The following is a 25494-nucleotide window of genomic DNA, read 5'->3' as shown; positions in this document are numbered from 1 at the left end:
TTTTAGACTCCGTCGTAGCACTGAGACCGAAGTCATGAAGATGGTACATTTCTCAAACGGTAAATTTCAAAGTTGTTACAAACGTATTAATTCAACGTTTTTAATAAAGGTTAAGTTTAGGCATTAAGGATCCGCCCATTTATTTCAATTTTCGCCTGAAATGACATACCCAAATCTAATTGTCTGTAACTCAGGCCCTGAAGCAAGGATATGCACATTCTTGGTACCATTTGAAAGGAAACACTTTGAAGATTGTGGAAATGTGAAGAATATAACACAACAGATCTGGTAAAAGATAATACATAGAACAAAACTAAACCGTTCTTTTGTAATTTTTTTGCATCATCATCTTTGAAATGCAAAAGAAAGGCCATAATGTGTTATTCCAGCCCAGCTGCAATTTAGATTGTGGCCACTAGATTGCAGCAGTGTATGTGCAAAGTTTTAGACTGATCCAATGAACCATTGTATTTCTGTTCAAAGTTTTGTATTGAGACTGCCCAAATGTGCCTAATTGGTTTATTAATAACTTTTCATGTTCAAAACTGTGCACTCTCCTCAAACAATAGCATGGTATTATTTCACTGTAATAGCTACTGTAAATTAAACAGTGCAGTTAGATTAACAATAATTTAAGCTTTCTGCCCATATCAGATATGTCTATGTCCTGGGAAATGTTCTTGTTACTTACAACCTCATGCTAATCGCATTAGCCTACGTTAGCTCAACCGATCCCGTAGAAGTTTTAAGAAGTTAAAAGGTTTTAAGGTTAGACTTAAGGTTAGGTATTAACTCTGAATGGATAAGGTAAGTGTTAAGGTTTAGGATTATAACAAAAAAATAAATAAAAAAAAAACAACTTTATCACGGGATTCAAACATGCCCTAACAAAACTGAAAGCTACTAGGACGTAACAGGGCTCACTGTTGCCCCTAGTGGTTGGTTTTCCATGTCATCTCCCATCGCCCTCAGACATGGATGTGTGTCGAATACTGACTTGTATCACGGGTGACCTGCCTGTATAAATGACCTTTTAACGGCGTCACACCAAAGCTCTGCGTCTGATCCTCCTAGACCTATACCTTACTGCCACGTTCGACACCATCGATCACCACATTCTTTTGGAGAGATCGTAAACTCTAATTTGTCTACGTGGACAAGTTCTTGTCTGGTTTAGGTCTGATCTGTTCGGGAGAGATATCAGTTTGTCTCTGTGTAACGTTCGCCGTATGGAGTGGACCAAACTGCAGCGGGTATAGTGAACATCTTCTCTTTATTCGAAGGAAAAAACAAAAAACACAAAACGAACGACGAAAACAGTCGGAAACAACCACCCACAAAACACAAGAGAAAATTAACCCACTTAAATATGGCCTCCAATTAGAGACAACGACAACCAGCTTCCTCTAATTGGAGGTTGTTCCTAAACCCCCAATATAGAAATAGAAAAACTAGATAAACACATAGAAATAGAATAACATAGAACAAAAACCCCGAAACACACAAAACAAACACCCCCCCCTCTGCCACGCCCTGACCAAACTACAATAACAAATAACCCCTTTTACTGGTCAGGACGTGACACTCTGTGGATGGTTTGTCCTCTGACAAATCAATTGTAAGTTTCGGTGTTCCTCAAGGTTCCGTTTTAGGACCACTATTGTTTTCACTATATATTTTACCTCTTGGTGATGTCATTCGGAAACACAATGTCAAAACTTTCACTGCTATGCGGACGACACACAGCTTTACATTTCAATGAAAACATGGTGAAGCACCAAAATTGCACCTCCCTGGAAGACTGTGTTTCAGACATAAGGAAGTGGATGGTGGCAAACGCTTTACTTTTAAACTCGGACAATAGATGATAGTTCTAAATCCCAAGAAACAAAGAGACCTGCTGTGGGTTTCTGACAATAAATCTCGATGGTTGTACAGTCGTCTCAAATAAAGCCCCTGGGCGTTACTCTGGACCCTGTGAAGGACCTGGGCATTACTCTGGACCCTGTGAAGGACCTGGGCGTTACTCTGGACCCTGTGAAGGACCTGGGCGTTACTCTGGACCCTGTGAAGGACCTGGGCGTTACTCTGGACCCTGTGATGGACCTGGGCGTTACTCTGGACCCTGTGAAGGACCTGGGCGTTACTCTGGACCCTGTGAAAGACCTGGGCGTTACTCTGGACCCTGTGAAGGACCTCGGCGTTACTCTGGACCCTGTGAAGGACCTGGGCGTTACTCTGGACCCTGTGAAGGATCTGGGCGTTACTCTGGACCCTGTGAAGGACCTGGGCGTTACTCTGGACCCTGTGAAAGACCTGGGCGTTACTCTGGACCCTGTGAAGGACCTCGGCGTTACTCTGGACCCTGTGAAGGACCTGGGCGTTACTCTGGACCCTGTTCTCTCTGTTGACGAACATAAAAATGAAAAAAGATTTCAAGAGAAGCTTTTTTCCATCTTCGTAACATTGCAAAAATCTGAAACTTTTAATACATTTTTTTGGGCAGAAAAGCTAATTCATGCTTTTGTCACTTCTAGATTTAGATTACTGCAATGTTCTACTTTCCGGCTACCCGGATAAAGCACTAAATAAACTTCAGTTAGTGCTAAACACGGCTGCTAGAATCCTGACTAGAACCAAAACATGTGATCATATTACTCCAGTGCTAGCCTCCCTACACTGGCTTTCTGTTAAGGCAAGGGCTGATTTCAAGGTTTTACTGCTAACCTACAAAGCATTACATGGTGCTTGCTCCTACCTATCTTTCCGATTTGGTCCTGCCGTACATACCTACACGTACGCTACGGTCACAAGATGCAGGACTCCTTATTGTCCCTAGAATTTCTAAGTATGTCACAGGCGTCGTGGGAATTAGACCAAAATGCAGCGGGGATGTGAATGCTCATTATCTTCTTTATTAAATAAAATGAACACTGAATAAAAAGAACGACGAAAACAGTCCTGTCAGGCGCACAGCTAAACAAGAAACCACTACCCACAAAACCCATAGAAAAAACACCCCTACTAAACAGGACCTTCAATTAGAGGCAACGAGGAACAGCTGCCTCCAATCGAAGGTCAAAAACAATAAACTAGACATAGAAATAGAAAAACTAGAAAATAGAACATAGAAATACAAAACATAGAACACAACCCAAAAACCCCCGACAACACAAAACAAACACCCCCCTTGCCATGTCCTGACCCTAGAGTTTCTAAGCAAACAGCTGGAGGCAGGGCTTCCTTATTGTCACTAGAGTTTCTAAGCAAACAGCTGGAGGCAGTTGTTTGGGAGGAGACATAAGCATCTCGTCATTATACATTATGCTCTGGTTTCAGCCTCTTGCAAATTAGAACCCTGACCTGTTCACTGGACGTGCTACGTCTTCCTCTCTCTCTCTGTCTCTGTCTCTCTCTCTCTCTGGCTCTCTCTCTCTCTCTCTCTCTCTCTCTCTCTCTCTCTCTGTCGCTCTCGCTCTGTCGCTCCCTCTCTCTCTCTACTGCGCCTGCTGTCTCGACCTTCCGAATGCTTCGCTATGAAAAGCCAACTAAAAAGCCAATGGCAGTAAGCTACGAGTCATTTGACACAACGGCAGTAGGCTACGAGTCATTTGGCAAAACGGCAGTAGGCTACGAGTCATTTGGCAAAACGGCAGTAGGCTACGAGTCATTTGGCAAAACGGCAGTAGGCTACGAGTCATTTGGCAAAACGGCAGTAGGCTACGAGTCATTTGGCAAAACGGCAGTAGGCTACGAGTCATTTGACACAATGGCAGTAGGCTAGGAGTCATTTGGCACAATGGCAGTAAGCTACGAGTCATTTGGCACAACGGCAGTAGGCTACGAGTCATTTGGCAAAACGGCAGTAGGCTACGAGTCATTTGACACAATGGCAGTAGGCTACGAGTCATTTGACACAACGGCAGTAGGCTACGAGTCATTTGGCACAACGGCAGTAGGCTACGAGTCATTTGGCACAATGGCAGTAAGCTACGAGTCATTTGGCACAACGGCAGTAGGCTACGAGTCATTTGGCACAACGGCAGTAGGCTACGAGTCATTTGGCACAACGGCAGTAGGCTACGAGTCATTTGGCACAATGGCAGTAAGCTACGAGTCATTTGGCACAACGGCAGTAAGCTATGAGTCATTTGGCACAACGGCAGTAGGCTAGGAGTCATTTGGCACAACGGCAGTAAGCTACGAGTCATTTGGCACAACGGCAGTAAGCTACGAGTCATTTGGCACAACGGCAGTAGGCTACGAGTCATTTGGCACAACGGCAGTAAGCTACGAGTCATTTGGCAAAACGGCAGTAGGGTACGAGTCATTTGGCACAACGGCAGTAGGCTACGAGTCATTTGACACAGCGGCAGTAGGCTACGAGTCATTTGGCACAACGGCAGTAGGCTAGGAGTCATTTGGCACAACGGCAGTAGGCTACGAGTCATTTGACACAGCGGCTGTGATAAAACACATATTTTTGATGAGTTTCCAAAAGCGTTTTGTATCAATGTTGTATGGTTTTCATTCTGATTTTGAGAGACGTTGACAGAGATCTTTCAAGACCTTTACCTGACCTCTTTGTTATGCGGACATAACCACCTTATCTCTCTCTCCCTATCTCTTATCTCCCCCTCTGTCCCTCCCTCCTTCACCCCTCTCTCCCTCATTCCCTTCCTCCCTCCCTCCCTCCTTCACCCCTCTCTCCCTCATTCCTTCCCTCCCTCCCTCCCTCCCTCCACACCACTCTCTCCCTCATTCCCTTCCTCCCTCCCTCCCTCCTTCACCCCTCTCTCCCTCATTCCCTCCCTCCCTCCCTCCCTCCCTCCACACCACTCTCTCCCTCATTCCCTTCCTCCCTCCCTCCCTCCTTCACCCCTCTCTCCCTCATTCCCTTCCTCCCTCCCTCCCTCCACACCACTCTCTCCCTCATTCCTTTCCTCCCTCCCTCCCTCCACACCCCTCTCTCCCTCCCTCCCTCCCTCCCTCCCTCCACACCACTCTCTCCCTCATTCCCTCCCTCCCTCCCTCCCTCCACACCACTCTCTCCCTCATTCCCTCCCTCCCTCCCTCCCTCCACACCCCTCTCTCCCTCCCTCCCTCCCTCCCTCCACACCCCTCCCTCCCTCCCTCCACACCACTCTCTCCCTCATTCCCTCCCTCCCTCCCTCCACACCCCTCTCTCCCTCCCTCCCTCCCTCCCTCCCTCCACACCATTCTCTCCCTCATTCCCTCCCTCCCTCTCTCCCTCCCTCCCTCCCTCCCTCCACACCACTCTCTCCCTCATTCCCTCCCTCCCTCCCTCCCTCCACACCACTCTCTCCCTCATTCCCTCCCTCCCTCCCTCCCTCCACACCCCTCTCTCCCTCCCTCCCTCCCTCCCTCCACACCCCTCCCTCCCTCCCTCCACACCACTCTCTCCCTCATTCCCTCCCTCCCTCCCTCCACACCCCTCTCTCCCTCCCTCCCTCCCTCCCTCCCTCCCTCCCTCCACACCATTCTCTCCCTCATTCCCTCCCTCCCTCTCTCCCTCCCTCCCTCCCTCCCTCCACACCACTCTCTCCCTCATTCCCTCCCTCCCTCCCTCCACACCCCTCTCTCCCTCCCTCCCTCCCTCCCTCCTTCACCCCTCTCTCCCTCATTCCCTCCCTCCCTCCCTCCACACCCCTCATTCCCTCCAACCCTCCCTCCCTCCCTCCACACCCCTCTCTCCCTCCCTCCCTCCCTCCCTCCCTCCACACCCCTCTCTCCCTCATTCCTCCCTCCCTCCCTCCCTCCCTCCCTCCCTCCCTCCCTCCCTCCCTCCCTCCACACCCCTCTCTCCCTCCCTCCCTCCCTCCCTCCACACCCCTCTCTCCCTCTCTCCCTCCCTCCCTCCCTCCCTCCCTCCCTCCCTCCCTCCCTCCCTCTCTCCCTCATTCCCTTCCTCCCTCCCTCCCTCCACACCACTCTCTCCCTCATTCCCTCCCTCCCTCCCTCCCTCCACACCCCTCTCTCCCTCCCTCCCTCCCTCCTTCACCCCTCTCTCCCTCATTCCCTCCCTCCCTCCACACCCCTCTCTCCCTCCCTCCCTCCCTCCCTCCCTCCACACCCCTCATTCCCTCCCTCCCTCCCTCCCTCCACACCACTCTCTCCCTCCCTCCCTCCCTCCCTCCACACCCCTCATTCCCTCCCTCCCTCCCTCCCTCCCTCCCTCCCTCCCTCCCTCCCTCCCTCCCTCCCTCCCTCCCTCCCTCCCTCCCTCCACACCCCTCTCTCCCTCATTCCCTCCCTCCCTCCCTCCACACCCCTCTCTCCCTCCCTCCCTCCCTCCCTCCACACCCCTCTCTCCCTCTCTCCCTCCCTCCCTCCCTCCCTCCCTCCCTCCTTCACCCCTCTCTCCCTCATTCCCTTCCTCCCTCCCTCCCTCCACACCACTCTCTCCCTCATTCCCTCCCTCCCTCCCTCCCTCCACACCCCTCTCTCTCTCCCTCCCTCCCTCCCTCCCTCCTTCACCCCTCTCTCCCTCATTCCCTCCCTCCCTCCCTCCACACCCCTCTCTCCCTCCCTCCCTCCCTCCACACCCCTCATTCCCTCCCTCCCTCCCTCCCTCCACACCACTCTCTCCCTCCCTCCCTCCCTCCACACCCCTCATTCCCTCCCTCCCTCCCTCCACACCCCTCATTCCCTCCCTCCCTCTCTCCCTCCCTCCTCCCTCCCTCCCTCCCTCCCTCCCTCCCTCCTCCACACCACTCTCTCCCTCATTCCCTCCCTCCCTCCCTCCCTCCACACCCCTCTCTCCCTCCCTCCCTCCCTCCTTCACCCCTCTCTCCCTCCCTCCCTCCCTCCCTCCCTCCCTCCCTCCCTCCCTCCTCCCTCCCTCCCTCCCTCCTCCCTCCCTCCCTCCCTCCACACCCCTCTCTCCCTCCCTCCCTCCCTCCCTCCCTCCACACCACTCTCTCCCTCCCTCCCTCCCTCCCTCCACATCCCCCCCTCCCTCCCTCCCTCCCTCCCTCCCTCCACACCCCTCTCTCTCTCCCTCCCTCCCTCCCTCCCTCCACACCCCTCCCTCCCTCCCTCCACACCCCTCTCTCCCTCCCTCCCTCCCTCCCTCCCTCCCTCCACATCCCCCTCCACATCCCCCCTCCCTCCCTCCCTCCACACCCCTCTCTCCCTCCCTCCCTCCCTCCCTCCCTCCCTCCCTCCTTCACCCCTCCCTCCCTCCCTCCCTCCCTCCCTCCCTCCCTCCCTCCCTCCCTCCCTCCCTCCCTCCTTCACCCCTCTCTCCCTCCCTCCCTCCACACCCCTCTCTCCCTCCCTCCCTCCCTCCCTCCACACCCCTCTCTCCCTCCCTCCCTCCCTCCCTCCACACCCCTCTCTCCCTCCTTTCTTCTCTCTTCCTCTAATTTCCTTTTCCTCTGTTAGTAAAACTGTTTCTCTAAACTGATCCCTCCTTCTCTGTCATTAACCCTCCGTTATTAGTACACACACACACACTATACACACACACACTATATACACACACACACATACACACTATACACACACACACTATATACACACACACACACACACACATACACACACACTATATACACACACACACACACACACACATACACACTATACACACACACACTATATACACACACACACACACACACATACACACACACACTATATACACACACACATACACACTATATACACATACACACACCATATACACACACACACTATATACACACACACACATACACACTATACACACACACTATATACACACACACACACACACACACATACACACACACTATATACACACACACACACACACACATACACACACACACTATACACACACACACACACACACACTATACACACACACTATATACACACACACACACACACATACACACTATACACACACACACTATATACACACACACACACACACATACACACACACTATATACACACACACACACATACACACACACTATATACACACACACATACACACCATATACACATACTCACACCATATACACACACACACACCATATACACACACATACACACACCATATACACACACACACATACACACCATATACACATACACACACCATATACACACACACACCATATACACACACATACACACACCATATACACACACACACATACACACAATATAAACACACACCTACAGACCATATACACACACACCGTGTACATACACATATAGTACATATTAACCATAAACAACATGGTCTATAGTCTATAGTTAGATATATAGTAACCAACATGGTCTATAGTCTATAGTTAGATATATAGTAACCAACATGGTCTATAGATAGATATATAGTAACCAACATGGTCTATAGTCTATAGTCAGATATATAGTAACCAACATGGTCTATAGTTAGATATATAGTAACCAACATGGTCTATAGTCTATAGTTAGATATATAGTAACCAACATGGTCAATAGTCTATAGTCAGATATATAGTAACCAACATGGTCTATAGTCAGATATATAGTAACCAACATGGTCTATAGTCTATAGTTAGATATATAGTAACCAACATGGTCTATAGTCTATAGTTAGATATATAGTAACCAACATGGTCTATAGTCTATAGTTAGATATATAGTAACCAACATGGTCTATAGTCTATAGTTAGATATATAGTAACCAACATGGTCTATAGTTAGATATATAGTAACCAACATGGTCTATAGTCTATAGTTAGATATATAGTAACCAACATGGTCTATAGTCTATAGTTAGATATATAGTAACCAACATGGTCTATAGTCTATAGTTAGATATATAGTAACCAACATGGTCTATAGTCTATAGTTAGATATATAGTAACCAACATGGTCTATAGTCTATAGTTAGATATATAGTAACCAACATGGTCTATAGTCTATAGTTAGATATATAGTAACCAACATGGTCTATAGTCTATAGTTAGATATATAGTAACCAACATGGTCTATAGTCTATAGTTAGATATATAGTAACCAACATGGTCTATAGTCTATAGTTAGATATATAGTAACCAACATGGTCTATAGTCTATAGTTAGATATATAGTAACCAACATAGTCTATAGTTAGATATATAGTAACCAACATGGTCTATAGTCTATAGTCAGATATATAGTAACCAACATGGTCTATAGTCTATAGTTAGATATATAGTAACCAACATGGTCTATAGTCTATAGTTAGATATATAGTAACCAACATGGTCTATAGTTAGATATATAGTAACCAACATGGTCTATAGTCTATAGTTAGATATATAGTAACCAACATGGTCTATAGTTAGATATATAGTAACCAACATGGTCTATAGTCTATAGTTAGATATATAGTAACCAACATGGTCTATAGTTAGATATATAGTAACCAACATGGTCTATAGTCTATAGTTAGATATATAGTAACCAACATGGTCTATAGTCTATAGTTAGATATATAGTAACCAACATAGTCTATAGTTAGATATATAGTAACCAACATAGTCTATAGTTAGATATATAGTAACCAACATGGTCTATGTCCTGTCCATATAGGGGACTCTGTGTCCTGGGGACTCTGTGTCCTGTCCATATAGGGGACTCTGTGTCCTGGGGACTCTGTGTCCTGTCCATATAGGGGACTCTGTGTCCTGTCCATATAGGGGACTCTGTGTCCTGTCCATATAGGGGACTCTGTGTCCTGTCCATATAGGGGACTCTGTGTCCTGTCCATATAGGGGACTCTGTGTCCTGGGGACTCTGTGTCCTGTCCATATAGGGGACTCTGTGTCCTGTCCATATAGGGGACTCTGTGTCCTGTCCATATAGGGGACTCTGTGTCCTGGGGACTCTGTGTCCTGTCCATATAGGGGACTCTGTGTCCTGGGGACTCTGTGTTTTGGGGACTCTGTGTCCTGGGGACTCTGTGTCCATATTGATACTAAAGCTGAATGTGGAAACAGCCGTCAACAACAAGAAACCAACAATCAAAGAGAAGAAAAAAATGTAATGGGTCCGATGTGGTTTACGGAGAGGAAATTACACACACACACACACACACACACACACACACACACACACACACACACACACACACACACACACACACACACACACACACACACACACACACACACACACACACACACACACACACACACACACCGGCATGTGTGAGAGATATGGAGCCTGGTAAACACGGTTGATTTCTTATCGATAGGAAGCAGTCTGTATCGGACCGATACCGTCTCTTTCTCTCTCTCTCTCTGTCTCTCTCTCTCTCTCTCCCTCTATCTCCTCTCTCTCTGTCTCTCTCTCTCTCTCTCTCTCTCTCTCTCTCCTCTCTCTCTCTCTCTCTCTCTCGGTCTCGGTGTCTCCATCTATCAGCACAGGGAAAAATAGCGGAGGAGGTGGCGTGCGGGTGTGAGCGGCGCGCATCCGTGAAACGGCGTTCAGCGGAGAGGGAGAGAGAGAGGAGAGAGAGAGAGAGAGAGAGAGAGAGAGAGAGAGAGAGAGAGAGAGAGAGAGAGACAGAGAGAGAGAGAGCGATAGTAGTTATTCCTCATACGACAGAGAGCAGACCATCAGAGCGGTTAGCTATGCGACAGCAGCAGCGACAGACTAACGACAAGGTAATGAAATGTCACCGACGGTTTTGGGGTTTTTCACATTTCAAACCCCGTGTCGTCTTGGATAGCTCGTAGGCTAGTTGCTGTTCTTCTATCAGGCCGCTGTTATAACAGATTGCGCCGCTTGTGTGTGTGTGTGTGTGTGTGTGTGCTGTGTGTGTGTGTGTGTGTGTGTGTGTGTGTGTGTGTGTGTGTGTGTGGTGTGTGTGTGTGTGTGTGTGTGTGTGTGTGTGTGTGTGTGTGTGTGTGTGTGTGTGTGTGTGTGTGTGTGTGTGTGTGTGTGTTTTCCTCAGATGTTGAGTTTGGCTGTGCTGTGTGTGTGTGCCGTCGCCGGTGAAGTGTCCGCTCGTTCCACCAGCTGGAATTTTCTGGACGACAAGTGGTTAACAGCGCGATGGGACAAATTCCGGGATGTAAGTTATCTCTCTCTATCTTTCCTACCTAAGCTCTCTATCTCTCTAACTATCCCTAGGCTAACCTCTCCTCTTTACCTCCATCCTCTCCTCTGTCTGTCCCTGTTGCGATCACGCGCCTTCTCGTTTTCTCCTTATGTCCGTGGCATGCGCATCACGGGGCAGACGATGAACCCCGAAGCCTGTTCCCTTGTGTCGCGTGCTCCTCAGTCCGCACGTTTTAAACGGTACAATAACAACAAGGACAAACTGCGAGGGCGTGACGCGATGTGAGAAGCAGAGAGTAGAATGTCTCGTTTTTATTATTATTAATGTCTTTAATATCACCTTCTTTTAATCACTACATGATTGTAGTGATCTGCTAGTGTGTGGCACAGGGCATTCAGAGAGGGAGACAGAGAGGGAGACAGAGAGGGAGACAGAGAGGGAGACAGAGAGAGAGACTGAGAGAGAGACAGAGAGAGAGACAGAGAGAGAGAGAGAGAGAGAGAGAGAGAGACAGAGAGAGAGAGAGAGAGAGAGAGAGAGAGACAGAGAGAGAGAGAGAGAGAGAGAGAGAGAGAGAGAGAGAGAGAGAGAGAGAGAGAGAGAGAGAGAGAAAACAGAGAGAGAGAGAGAGAGAGAGAGAGAGAGAGAGAGAGAGAGAGAGAGAGAGAGAGAGAGAGAGAGAGAGAGAGAGAGAGAGAGAGAGAGAGAGAGAGAGAGAGAGAGAGAGAGAGAGAGAGAGAGACAGAGAGAGAGGCGGGGTGTTCCATCATTAAGTTGTGTTGTTGCGGGGTGCTGGCAGCAGCCATTACACTGACTTGTTTACATCAGGCCTGTTACAATGTAAGTTGGAGAGAACACACACAGACACTCTCTCTCTCCTTCTCCCCACCTCTCTCTTTCTATCTCCCCCTCATCTCTCTCTCTCTATCTCTCTCTGCCTCTCTCTCCTTCTCCCCCCTCCTCTCTCTCCCCCCTCTCTGATTCAGAGGGGTTGTGTTAAATTCTGAAGACACATTTCAGTGGAATGGATTCCTGTCTCATTAGACTCCAACTGAACATATCAGCACAGCTCAGGTGGACCATGTGACACAGCTGAGAACCAATTATAGAGCAGAGTTTGGTTTATGCAAATAAGGTTGCACGGGTGAAGGGTGATTGGCCATGTGACCTTCCGTGTTCTGTGTGTGTGTGTGTGTGTCTCTGTGTGTGTCTGTGTGTGTGTGTGTCTGTGTGTGTGTGTGTGTGTGTGTGTGTGTGTGTGTGTGTGTGTGTGTGTGTGTGTGTGTGTGTGTGTGTGTGTGTGTGTGTGTGTGTGTGTGTGTGTATGTGAATACAACAGAGAGATGTATAAATACTACATGCTAATGAAAACCTAAGATAGAGAGGAAGAGAGAAAGTAAGAAGGGAGGGAGGGAGGGAGGGAGGGAGGGAGGGAGGGAGGGAGGGAGGGAGGGAGGGAGGGAGGGAGGGAGGGAGGGAGGGAGGAGGGAGGGAGGGAGGAAGGGAAGGGAAGGGACGAGAGAGAGCGAGAGAAATGGAGCGAGAGAGATGAACAACAATGACAAACGGTTTAATGAAGAATGCAAAAACCTAAGAAAGAAATTGAGAAACTTGTCCAACCAAAAACATAGAGACCCAGAAAACCTGAGTCTACGTCTTCACTACGGTGAATCACTAAAACAATACAGAAACAACAACACGGAGAGATATTTGCCCCATTCAAGAAATGTAGAACCAGGAACAGATATAGCCCTTGGTTCTCTCCAGACTGCCCTTAACTTCTATGGTCGTCCCGCCTGCGGGACACAGCCAGTGAAATAGCAGGGCGGCAAATTCAAAAACAACAAAATGTCATAATTCAAATTTCTCAAACATACAACTATTTTACACCATTTTAAAGATACACTTCTCGTTAATCTAACCACATTGTCCGATTTCAAAAAGGCTTTACGGCGAAAGCAAAACATTCGATTATGTTAGCAGAGTACATAGACAAATATAACCACACAGCCATTTTCCAATCTAGGACAGGCGTCACAAAAACCCAAAACACAGCTAAATGAAGCACTAACCTTTGATGATCTTCACCAGATGACACTCCTAGGACATCATGTTACACAATACATGTATGTTTTGTTCAATCAAGTTCATATTTATATAAAAAAAACTGCTTTTTTACATTAGCATTAGCTGGCTGTTCATATTTATTTATATCCATAAACCCCATTTTACATTGGCGCGTGATGTTCAGAAAATGTATTTCCTCCAAAACTACCGGTGAATGAGCACATCAATTTACAAAAATACTCATCATAAACGTTGATAAAATTTCCAACAGTTATAGGAAAAATTATAGATACACTTCTCCTTAATGCAACCGCTGTGTCAGATTTCAAAACAGCTTTACGGCGAAAGCACATTGTTCAATATTCTGAGTACAGAGCTCAGCCATCAAAGCAAGCTATACAGTTACCCGCCAAGTTCTGGAGTCAACAAAACTCAGAAATAGTATTATAAATCTTCACTTACCTTTGCTGATCTTCGTCGGAATGCACTCCCAGGAATCCCACAAGAAATATTTGCTTTGTTCGATAAACTCCATATTTATGTCCAAATACCTCCTTTTGTTCGCGCGTTCAGATCACTAATCCAAAGGCATAACGTGCGAGCGCAAAATCAGAGACAAAAAGTCAAATAGTTCCATTACCGTTTGTAGAAACATGTCAAACGATGTTTACAATCAATCCTTAGGGTCTTTTTAACATAAAACTTCCATAATATTCCAACCGGACAATAGCGTATTCATTACAGAGGAAAAAGAAGGAACGGTGCGCATTCGTGACCGCGCAGTAAACACCTCATTGGTCTCAGGAAGTCCACAGCTCTTATTCTCCCCCCAGTAACAGTAGAAGCATGAAACAGGATTCTAAAAACTGTTGACATCTAGTGGAAGCCCTAGGAAGTGCAAAATGAACCCTAAGTCACTGTATACTGGATAGGGAATCACTTGAAAAACTACAAACCTCAGATTTCCACACTTCCTGGTTGGATTTTTCTCAGGTTTTTGTCTGCCATATGAGTTCTGTTATACTCACAGACACCATTCAAACAGTTTTAGAAACGTCAGAGGGTTTTCTATCCAAATCTACTAATAATATGCATATCCTACCTTCTGGGCCCGAGTAGCAGGCAGTTTAATTTGGGCACGTTATTCATCTGAATTTCGAATACTGCCCCCTGTCACTAAAAAGTTAATATGGTTGGTCTCAATGGTTCATCTGTAGAAGTTTGTGAGGGTTTTAGGTGCCAATCCGAATTTCTTCAGAGTCCTGAGGTTGAAGAGGCTGTTGCGCCTTCTTCACCAAACCGTCTGTGTAAGGATGGACCATTACAGGTTGTCAGTGATGTGCACACTGAGGAACTCTCCACGCCGTTCCCCATCGATGTGGATGGGGGGGGAGGGTGGTGTTTTCACTGCTGTTTCCTGAAGTCCACGATCATCTCCTTCGTTTCGTTGACGTTGAGGGAGAAGTTATTTTCCTGACACCACACTCCCAGGGCCCTCACCTCCTCCCTGTAGGCCGTCTCGTCATTGTTGGTAATCAGGCCTACCACTGTTGTGTCGTCTGCAAACTTAATGATTGAGTTGGAGACGTGCGTGGCCACGCAGTCAGGGGTGAACAGGGAGTACAGGAGAGGGCTGAGAACGCACCGGAGCTGTTGTTGCCTACAGTACCTTCACTACCTGGGGGGGCGGCCCGTCAGGAAGTCCAGGACTTAGTTGCACAAGGTGGGGTTTAGACCCAGGGCCCTGAGATTAGTGATGAGCTTGGAGGGCTGAGCTAGGGGGTCGATAAACAACATTCTTACATAGGTATTCCTCTCGTCCAGATGGGCAGATCGTCTGTGGATCTGTTCGGACATGTTAGTGGGTCTAGGGTGTCGGATAAGGTGGAGGTGATATGATCCTTGACTCGTCTCTCAAAGCACTTCATGATGACAGAAGTGAGTACTGCAGGGCAATTGTCATTTAGCTCAGTTACCTTAGCTTTCTTGGGAACAGGAACAATGGTGGCCATCTTGAAGCATGTAGGGACAGCAGACTGGGATAAGGAGACATTGAAATATGTCCGTAAACACACCAGCCAGCTGGTCTGCACATGCTCTGAGAACACGGCTCGGGACGTCTCTGGGCTGGTAGCCTTGCAAGCGTTAACACTCTTAAATGTCTTACTCACGTTGTCTACGGAGAAGGAGAGCTTACAGTCGTCGTGAGCGGTGGTGGCCCGCGTCGGCGGCGCTGTGTTTTCCTTGAAAGAAGAAGGCGTTTAGCTTCTCCGGGAGCAAGGCATCGTTTCTGCGACATGGATGTTTTTCCCTCTAAAGTCTGCTATTGGCTAGAGTCCCTGACACATGCGCCTCGTGTTTATGACCAAAACATTTAATTTAATTAAATTACCACTCCACTTTGTTTCTGCACTGTCATTTTAACTGTTTGATTGCCTTACGAGGGGGACATAGCTGGACTGTTTTTTAGTTAACCTTTATTTAACTAGGCAAGTCAGGTTGCGATACAGCCTACAATCGAACCAGGGTCTGTAGTGCTGAGATGGAGTGCCTTAGACCGCTGCGCCACTCGTCTATGTATCCCAGTCAACTTGCCGTGGTTAAATGTGGTTGTTCCACACGTTTTTTGGGGGGGGGTTTGGGTAAGTTCTAATCATCACAATAGGAACAACATCCTCTATGAACTCAGTCACAGAATCAGTGTTTTTTACGTCAATGCTAATCTCAGAAAGCATACCGGAAACACATTCCAGTCCGTGTGTTCAAAAAAACAATCTTGAAGAATACATTTCAATTTGGTCAGACCAACGCTGAACAACGTTCCTGTTTAAGTTTCTGCCTATATAGGAGAGGGAGGAGCAGAATGGAGGCGTGATCTGATTTTTGCTAAACGGAGGGTGGGGGAGGCCTTGTAGCCGTTCCCGGAAGGGGAAGTAGCAAGACTTCTCGATGAGCGAGTAGCAAAGGGATGTGTCGATAAAACTAGCGGTTTCCTCAGATTCCATTTATTAATGCTCCCAGCTACAACAACACATGTGGTTTCCAGTTTGTTTACAAAATCCCAGCGTTGTTCCTTGAGAGCCGTCTCAGTGTCGGCTTGGGTGGGAAAAGGAGGGAGGAAGGGAGAGAGAGATATGGAGAAAGAAGGAGGGAGGAAGGGAGAGAGAGATGGAGGGAGGAAGGGAGAGAGAAATGGAGAAAGAAGGAGGGAGGAAGGGAGAGAGAGAGAGAGGGAGGAAGGGAGAGAGAAATGGAGAAAGAAGGAGGGAGGAAGGGAGAGAGAGAGAGAGATGGAGAAAGAAGGAGGGAGGAAGGGAGAGAGAGATGGAGGGAGGAAGGGAGAGAGAGATGGAGAAAGAAGGAGGGAGGAAGGGAGAGAGATGGAGAAAGAAGGAGGGAGGAAGGGAGAGAGAGATGGAGAAAGAAGGAGGGAGAGACACCATTGGTATTATTGGAGTTTATGTGTGTGTGTGTGTGTGTGTGTGTGTGTGTGTGTGTGTGTGTGTGTGTGTGTGTGTGTGTGCGTGTGTGTTTTCCTCAGATGTTGAGTTTGGCTGTGCTGTGTGTGTGTGCCGTCGCCGGTGAAGTGTCCGCTCGTTCCACCAGCTGGAATTTTCTGGACGACAAGTGGTTAACAGCGCGATGGGACAAATTCCGGGATGTAAGTTATCTCTCTCTATCTTTCCTACCTAAGCTCTCTATCTCTCTAACTATCCCTAGGCTAACCTCTCCTCTTTACCTCCATCCTCTCCTCTGTCTGTCCCTGTTGCGATCACGCGCCTTCTCGTTTTCTCCTTATGTCCGTGGCATGCGCATCACGGGGCAGACGATGAACCCCGAAGCCTGTTCCCTTGTGTCGCGTGCTCCTCAGTCCGCACGTTTTAAACGGTACAATAACAACAAGGACAAACTGCGAGGGCGTGACGCGATGTGAGAAGCAGAGAGTAGAATGTCTCGTTTTTATTATTATTAATGTCTTTAATATCACCTTCTTTTAATCACTACATGATTGTAGTGATCTGCTAGTGTGTGGCACAGGGCATTCAGAGAGGGAGACAGAGAGGGAGACAGAGAGGGAGACAGAGAGGGAGACAGAGAGAGAGACTGAGAGACAGAAAACAGAGAGAGAAAAAGAGAAGACTGAGAGAGAGAGAGAGAGAGAGAGAGAGAGAGAGAGAGAGAGAGAGAGAGAGAGAGAGAGAGAGAGAGAGAGAGAGAGAGAGAGAGAGAGAGAGAGAGAGAGACAACAGAGAGAGAGAGAGAGAGAGAGAGAGAGAGAGAGAGAGAGAGAGAGAGAGAGAGAGAGAGAGAGAGAGAGAGAGAGAGAGAGAGAGAGAGAGAGAGAGGCGGGGTGTTCCATCATTAAGTTGTGTTGTTGCGGGGTGCTGGCAGCAGCCATTACACTGACTTGTTTACATCAGGCCTGTTACAATGTAAGTTGGAGAGAACACACACAGACACTCTCTCTCCTTCTCCCCACCTCTCTCTTTCTATCTCCCCCTCATCTCTCTCTCTCTATCTCTCTCTGCCTCTCTCTCCTTCTCCCCCCTCCTCTCTCTCCCCCCTCTCTGATTCAGAGGGGTTGTGTTAAATTCTGAAGACACATTTCAGTGGAATGGATTCCTGTCTCATTAGACTCCAACTGAACATATCAGCACAGCTCAGGTGGACCATGTGACACAGCTGAGAACCAATTATAGAGCAGAGTTTGGTTTATGCAAATAAGGTTGCACGGGTGAAGGGTGATTGGCCATGTGACCTTCCGTGTTCTGTGTGTGTGTGTTGCTCTGTGTGTGTGGTTTGTGTCTTTGTGTGTGTGTGTGTGTGTGTGTGTGTGTGTGTGTGTGTGTGTGTGTGTGTGTGTGTGTGTGTGTGTGTGTGTGTGTGTGTGTGTGTATGTGGAATACAACAGAGAGATGTATAAATACTACATGCTAATGAAAACCTAAGATAGAGAGGAAGAGAGAAAGTAAGAAGGGAGGGAGGGAGGGAGGGAGGGAGGGAGGGAGGGAGGGAGGGAGGGAGGGAGGGAGGGAGGGAGGGAGGGAGGGAGGGAGGGAGGGAAGGGAAGGGACGAGAGAGAGCGAGAGAAATGGAGCGAGAGAGATGAACAACAATGACAAACGGTTTAATGAAGAATGCAAAAACCTAAGAAAGAAATTGAGAAACTTGTCCAACCAATAACATAGAGACCCAGAAAACCTGAGTCTACGGCTTCACTACGGTGAATCACTAAAACAATACAGAAACAACAACACGGAGAGATATTTGCCCCATTCAAGAAATGTACAACCAGGAACAGATATAGCCCTTGGTTCTCTCCAGACTGCCCTTAACTTCTATGGTCGTCCCGCCTGCGGGACACAGCCAGTGAAATAGCAGGGCGGCAAATTCAAAAACAACAAAATGTCATAATTCAAATTTCTCAAACATACAACTATTTTACACCATTTTAAAGATACACTTCTCCTTAATCTAACCACATTGTCCGATTTCAAAAAGGCTTTACGGCGAAAGCAAAACATTCGATTATGTTAGCAGAGTACATAGACAAATATAACCACACAGCCATTTTCCAATCTAGGACAGGCGTCACAAAAACCCAAAACCACAGCTAAATGAATCACTAACCTTTGACGATCTTCATCAGATGACACTCCTAGGACATCATGTTACACAATACATGTATGTTTTGTTCGATCAAGTTCATATTTATATAAAAAAACAGCTTTTTTACATTAGCATTAGCTGGCTGTTCATATTTATTTATATCCATAAACCCCATTTTACATTGGCGCGTGATGTTCAGAAAATGTATTTCCTCCAAAACTACCGGTGAATGAGCACATCAATTTACAAAAATACTCATCATAAACGTTGATAAAATTTCCAACAGTTATAGGAAAAATTATAGATACACTTCTCCTTAATGCAACCGCTGTGTCAGATTTCAAAACAGCTTTACGGCGAAAGCACATTGTTCAATATTCTGAGTACAGAGCTCAGCCATCAAAGCAAGCTATACAGTTACCCGCCAAGTTCTGGAGTCAACTAAACTCAGAAATAGTATTATAAATCTTCACTTACCTTTGCTGATCTTCGTCAGAATGCACTCCCAGGACTCCCACTCACAGGAAAAGTTATTTTTGTTCAAAATACTCCATATTTATGTCCAAATACCTCCATTTTGTTCGCGCGTTCAGATCACTAATCCAAAGGCATAACGTGCGAGCGCAAAATCAGAGACAAAAAGTCAAATAGTTCCATTACCGTTTGTAGAAACGATGTTTACAATCAATCCTTAGGGTCTTTTTAACATAAAACGTCCATAATATTCCAACCGGACAATAGCGTATTCATTACAGAGGAAAAAGAAGGAACGGTGCGCATTCGTGACCGCGCAGTAAACACCTCATTGGTCTCAGGAAGTCCACAGCTCTTATTCTCCCCCCAGTAACAGTAGAAGCATGAAACAGGATTCTAAAAACTGTTGACATCTAGTGGAAGCCCTAGGAAGTGCAAAATGAACCCTAAGTCACTGTATACTGGATAGGGAATCACTTGAAAAACTACAAACCTCAGATTTCCACACTTCCTGGTTGGATTTTTCTCAGGTTTTTGCCTGCCATATGAGTTCTGTTATACTCTCAGACACCATTCAAACAGTTTTAGAAACGTCAGAGTGTTTTCTATCCAAATCTACTAATAATACGCAAAGCCTACCTTCTGGGCCCGAGTAGCAGGCAGTTTAATTTGGGCACGTTATTCATCTGAATTTCGAATACTGCCCCCTGTCACTAAAAAGTTAATATGGTTGGTCTCAATGGTTCATCTGTAGAAGTTTGTGAGGGTTTTAGGTGCCAATCCGAATTTCTTCAGAGTCCTGAGGTTGAAGAGGCTGTTGCGCCTTCTTCACCAAACCGTCTGTGTAAGGATGGACCATTACAGGTTGTCAGTGATGTGCACACTGAGGAACTCTCCACGGCGTTCCCCATCGATGTGGATGGGGGGGAGGGTGGTGTTTTCACTGCTGTTTCCTGAAGTCCACGATCATCTCCTTCGTTTCGTTGACGTTGAGGGAGAAGTTATTTTCCTGACACCACACTCCCAGGGCCCTCACCTCCTCCCTGTAGGCCGTCTCGTCATTGTTGGTAATCAGGCCAACCACTGTTGTGTCGTCTGCAAACTTAATGATTGAGTTGGAGACGTGCGTGGCCACGCAGTCAGGGGTGAACAGGGAGTACAGGAGAGGGCTGAGAACGCACCGGAGCTGTTGTTGCCTACAGTACCTTCACTACCTGGGGGGCGGCCCGTCAGGAAGTACAGGACTTAGTTGCACAAGGTGGGGTTTAGACCCAGGGCCCTGAGATTAGTGATCAGCTTGGAGGGCTGAGCTAGGGGGTCGATAAACAACATTCTTACATAGGTATTCCTCTCGTCCAGATGGGCAGATCGTCTGTGGATCTGTTCGGACATGTTAGTGGGTCTAGGGTGTCGGATAAGGTGGAGGTGATATGATCCTTGACTCGTCTCTCAAAGCACTTCATGATGACAGAAGTGAGTACTGCAGGGCGATTGTCATTTAGCTCAGTTACCTTAGCTTTCTTGGGAACAGGAACAATGGTGGCCATCTTGAAGCATGTAGGGACAGCAGACTGGGATAAGGAGACATTGAAATATGTCCGTAAACACACCAGCCAGCTGGTCTGCACATGCTCTGAGAACACGGCTCGGGACGTCTCTGGGCTGGTAGCCTTGCAAGCGTTAACACTCTTAAATGTCTTACTCACGTTGTCTACGGAGAAGGAGAGCTTACAGTCGTCGTGAGCGGTGGTGGCCCGCGTCGGCGGCGCTGTGTTTTCCTTGAAAGAAGAAGGCGTTTAGCTTCTCCGGGAGCAAGGCATCGTTTCTGCGACATGGATGTTTTTCCCTCTAAAGTCTGCTATTGGCTAGAGTCCCTGACACATGCGCCTCGTGTTTATGACCAAAACATTTAATTAAATTAAATTACCACTCCACTTTGTTTCTGCACTGTCATTTTAACTGTTTGATTGCCTTACGAGGGGGACATAGCTGGACTGTTTTTTAGTTAACCTTTATTTAACTAGGCAAGTCAGGTTGCGATACAGCCTACAATCGAACCAGGGTCTGTAGTGACACCTCTAGCGCTGAGATGCAGTGCCTTAGACCGCTGCGCCACTCGTCTATGTATCCCAGTCAACTTGCCGTGGTTAAATGTGGTTGTTCCACACGTTTTTTGGGGGGGGTTTGGGTAAGTTCTAATCATCACAATAGGAACAACATCCTCTATGAACTCAGTCACAGAATCAGTGTTTTTTACGTCAATGCTAATCTCAGAAAGCATACCGGAAACACATTCCAGTCCGTGTGTTCAAAAAACAATCTTGAAGAATACATTTCAATTTGGTCAGACCAACGCTGAACAACGTTCCTGTTTAAGTTTCTGCCTATATGGAGAGGGAGGAGCAGAATGGAGGCGTGATCTGATTTTTGCTAAACGGAGGGTGGGGGAGGCCTTGTAGCCGTTCCCGGAAGGGGAAGTAGCAAGACTTCTCGATGAGCGAGTAGCAAAGGGATGTGTCGATAAAACTAGCGGTTTCCTCAGATTCCATTTATTAATGCTCCCAGCTACAACAACACATGTGGTTTCCAGTTTGTTTACAAAATCCCAGCGTTGTTCCTTGAGAGCCGTCTCAGTGTCGGCTTGGGTGGGAAAAGGAGGGAGGAAGGGAGAGAGAGATGGAGAAAGAAGGAGGGAGGAAGGGAGAGAGAGATGGAGGGAGGAAGGGAGAGAGAGAGAGATGGAGAAAGAAGGAGGGAGGAAGGGAGAGAGATATGGAGGGAGGAAGGGAGAGAGAGAGAGAGATGGAGAAAGAAGGAGGGAGGAAGGGAGAGAGAGATGGAGAAAGAAGGAGGGAGGAAGGGAGAGAGAGATGGAGAAAGAAGGAGGGAGGAAGGGAGAGAGATATGGAGAAAGAAGGAGGGAGAGACACCATTGGTATTATTGGAGTTTATGTGTGTGTGTGTGTGTGTGTGTGTGTGTGTGTGTGTGTGTGTGTGTGTGTGTGTGTGTGTGTGTGTGTGTGTGTGTGTGTGTGTGTGTGTGTGTGTGTGTGTGTGTGTGTGTGTGTGTGTGTGTGTGTGTGTGCACGGTCGTGACGATGACTGAAGATAATTATCTTGGGAGGTAATGCGGTTGGCATTTGATGGTGAGGTATTCCAGATCGGGAGAACAAAAGGACTTGAGTTCCTGTACGTTTCCACAATGACACCGTCAGTAGTTAATCATGAAGCCTTTCTCTTTCCCGGAGACTTCTTTCTTCCTGTCCGCGCAATGGACAGAGAACCCTGCTGGCTGTATGGACAGAGAACCCTGCTGGCTGGATGGACAGAGAACCTTGCTGGCTGGATGGACAGAGAACCCTGCTAGCTGTATGGACAGAGAACCCTGCTGGCTGGATGGACAGAGAACCCTGCTGGCTGTATGGACAGAGAACCCTGCTGGCTGTATGGACAGAGAACCCTGCTAGCTGGATGGAAGGACAGAGAACCCTGGTGGCTGGATGGACAGAGAACCCTGCTAGCTGGATAGACAGAGAACCCTGCTGGATGGATGGACAGAGAACCCTGCTAGCTGGATGGACAGAGAACCCTGCTAGCTGGATGGACAGAGAACCCTGCTGTCTGGATGGACAGAGAACCCTGCTAGCTGGATAGCCAGAGAACCCTGCTGGCTGAATGGACAGAGAACTCTGCTGGCTGGATATACAGAGAACCCTGCTAGCTGGATAGCCAGAGAACCCTGCTGGCTGAATGCACAGAGAACTCTGCTGGCTGGATATACAGAGAACCCTGCTGGCTGGATAGCCAGACAACCCTGGTGGCTGGATATACAGAGAACCCTGCTAGCTGGATGGACAGAGAACCCTGCTGGCTGTATGGACAGAGAACCCTGCTGGCTGGATGGATGGACAGAGAACACTGCTGGCTGGATGGACAGAGAACCCTGCTAGCTGGATGGACAGAGAACCCTGCTAGCTGGATAGCCAGAGAACCCTGCTGGCTGAATGGACAGAGAACCCTGCTGGCTGGATATACAGAGAACCCTGGTGGCTGTATGGACAGAGAACCCTGGTGGCTGTATGGACAGAGAACCCTGCTAGCTGGATGGATGGACAGAGAACCCTGCTGGCTGGATGGACAGAGAACCCTGCTAGCTAGATAGACAGAGAACCCTGCTGGATGGATGGACAGAGAACCCTGCTAGCTGGATGGACAGAGAACCCTGCTAGCTGGATGGACAGAGAACCCTGCTGGCTGGATGGACAGAGAACCCTGCTAGCTGGATAGCCAGAGAACCCTGCTGGCTGAATGGAAAGAGAACTCTGCTGGCTGGATATACAGAGAACCCTGCTAGCTGGATAGCCAGAGAACCCTGCTGGCTGAATGCACAGAGAACTCTGCTGGCTGGATGGACAGAGAACCCTGGTGGCTGGATATACAGAGAACCCTGCTGGCTGGATAGCCAGACAACCCTGGTGGCTGGATATACAGAGATCCCTGCTAGCTGGATGGATAGAGAACCCTGCTGGCTGGATGGACAGAGAACCCTGCTGGCTGGATGGACAGAGAACCCTGCTAGCTGGATGGACAGAGAACCCTGCTGGCTGGATAGACAGAGAACCCTGCTAGCTGGCTGGATATACAGAGAACCCTGCTAGCTGGATAGACAGAGAACCCTGCTACTGGATGGATGGACAGAGAACCCTGCTGGCTGGATGGACAGAGAACCCTGCTGGCTGGATGGACAGAGAACCCTGCTAGCTGGATGGACAGAGAACCCTGCTGGCTGGATGGACAGAGAACCCAGCTGGCTATATGGAAAGGGGACAGTATATCCAGAGAGAGCCATGATTCCATGAAACAAAGTATGTTACAGTCCCTGGTGTCTCTCTGGAAGGAGATCCTCGCCCTGAGCTCGTCTACTTTATTGTCCAGGGACTGAACGTTAGAGAGTAACATTCTCCGAAACGGTGGATGGTGTGCACGCCTCCTGAGTCTGACTAGGACCCCACTCATTCTTTCTCTTCTCTGTTGTCGGCATCTTGGAGCTGCCCCCGGGACGAATGGAACTGGACATGTACTGTGTGTGTGTGTGTGTGTGTGTGTGTGTGTGTGTGTGTGTGTGTGTTCAATTAAGGAGTGAGTCCTCAGCCGCTGGCCTGGTCAGATAGAGTGAGAGGCTCGACCCACATAATGTGCACTGCTCTATTTATTCTGTCCCCATCCTGTCTCTGCCGCTCCAAGTTGATTGGTCTATAAATACTCCACAGAGTTGCTTGGCTGGACTGAGTTTATTCTGTCTGCTGGACTGGGTTTATTCTGTCTGCTGGACTGGGTTTATTCTGTCTGCTGGACTGGGTTTATTCTGTCTGCTGGACTGGGTTCATTCTGACTGCTGGACTGGACTGGGTTTATTCTGTCTGCTGGACTGGGTTTATTCTGTCTGCTGGACTGGGTTTATTCTGTCTGCTGGACTGGGTTTATTCTGTCTGCTGGACTGGGTTTATTCTGTCTGCTGGACTGGGTTTATTCTGTCTGCTGGACTGGGTTTATTCTGTCTGCTTGGCTGGACTGGGTTTATTCTGTCTGCTGGACTGGGTTTATTCTGTCTGCTGGACTGGGTTTATTCTGTCTGCTGGACTGGGTTTATTCTGTCTGCTGGACTGGGTTTATTCTGTCTGCTGGACTGGGTTTATTCTGTCTGCTTGGCTGGACTGGGTTTATTCTGTCTGCTGGACTGGGTTTATTCTGTCTGCTTGGCTGGACTGGGTTTATTCTGTCTGCTGGACTGGGTTTATTCTGTCTGCTTGGCTGGACTGGGTTTATTCTGTCTGCTGGACTGGGTTTATTCTGTCTGCTGGACTGGGTTTATTCTGTCTGCTTGGCTGGACTGGGTTTATTCTGTCTGCTGGACTGGGTTTATTCTGTCTGCTGGACGGGGTTTATTCTGTCTGCTTGGCTGGACTGGGTTTATTCTGTCTGCTGGACTGGGTTCATTCTGTCTGCTGGACTGGACTGGGTTTATTCTGTCTGCTGGACTGGGTTCATTCTGTCTGCTGGACTGGACTGGGTTTATTCTGTCTGCTGGACTGGGTTCATTCTGTCTGCTGGACTGGACTGGGTTTATTCTGTCTGCTGGACTGGGTTTATTCTGTCTGCTGGACTGGACTGGGTTCATTCTGTCTGCTGGACTGGACTGGGTTCATTCTGTCTGCTGGACTGGGTTTATTCTGTCTGCTGGACTGGGTTTATTCTGTCTGCTGGACTGGGTTTATTCTGTCTGCTGGACTG

The 25494-nt window shown here is 48.0% G+C and overlaps 1 protein-coding gene across 3 annotated transcripts in view; it reads left to right on the top strand.

Moving 5' to 3' along the window:
• The first annotated feature begins 10545 nt into the window (after nt 1-10545).
• LOC106594720 (testican-3) overlaps nt 10546-25494 on the top strand; it is a 35293-nt gene continuing 20344 nt past the window's right edge. For 2 of the 3 annotated variants that reach the window (XM_045713809.1, XM_045713810.1), the window contains exon 1: nt 16650-16780. In XM_045713809.1, coding sequence (XP_045569765.1) covers nt 16661-16780 — 120 coding nt within the window. In that variant the 5' untranslated portion in view covers nt 16650-16660. Of the gene's footprint in view, nt 10655-10944; nt 11065-16649; nt 16781-25494 lie in introns of those variants that run through there. The other variant, XM_045713811.1, reaches the window with a different exon arrangement.

Source organism: Salmo salar, unplaced genomic scaffold, assembly GCF_905237065.1.
Source record: "Salmo salar unplaced genomic scaffold, Ssal_v3.1, whole genome shotgun sequence".
Classification (NCBI taxonomy): Eukaryota; Metazoa; Chordata; class Actinopteri; order Salmoniformes; family Salmonidae; genus Salmo; species Salmo salar.
This window is presented reverse-complemented; position numbering and strand designations above follow the sequence as displayed.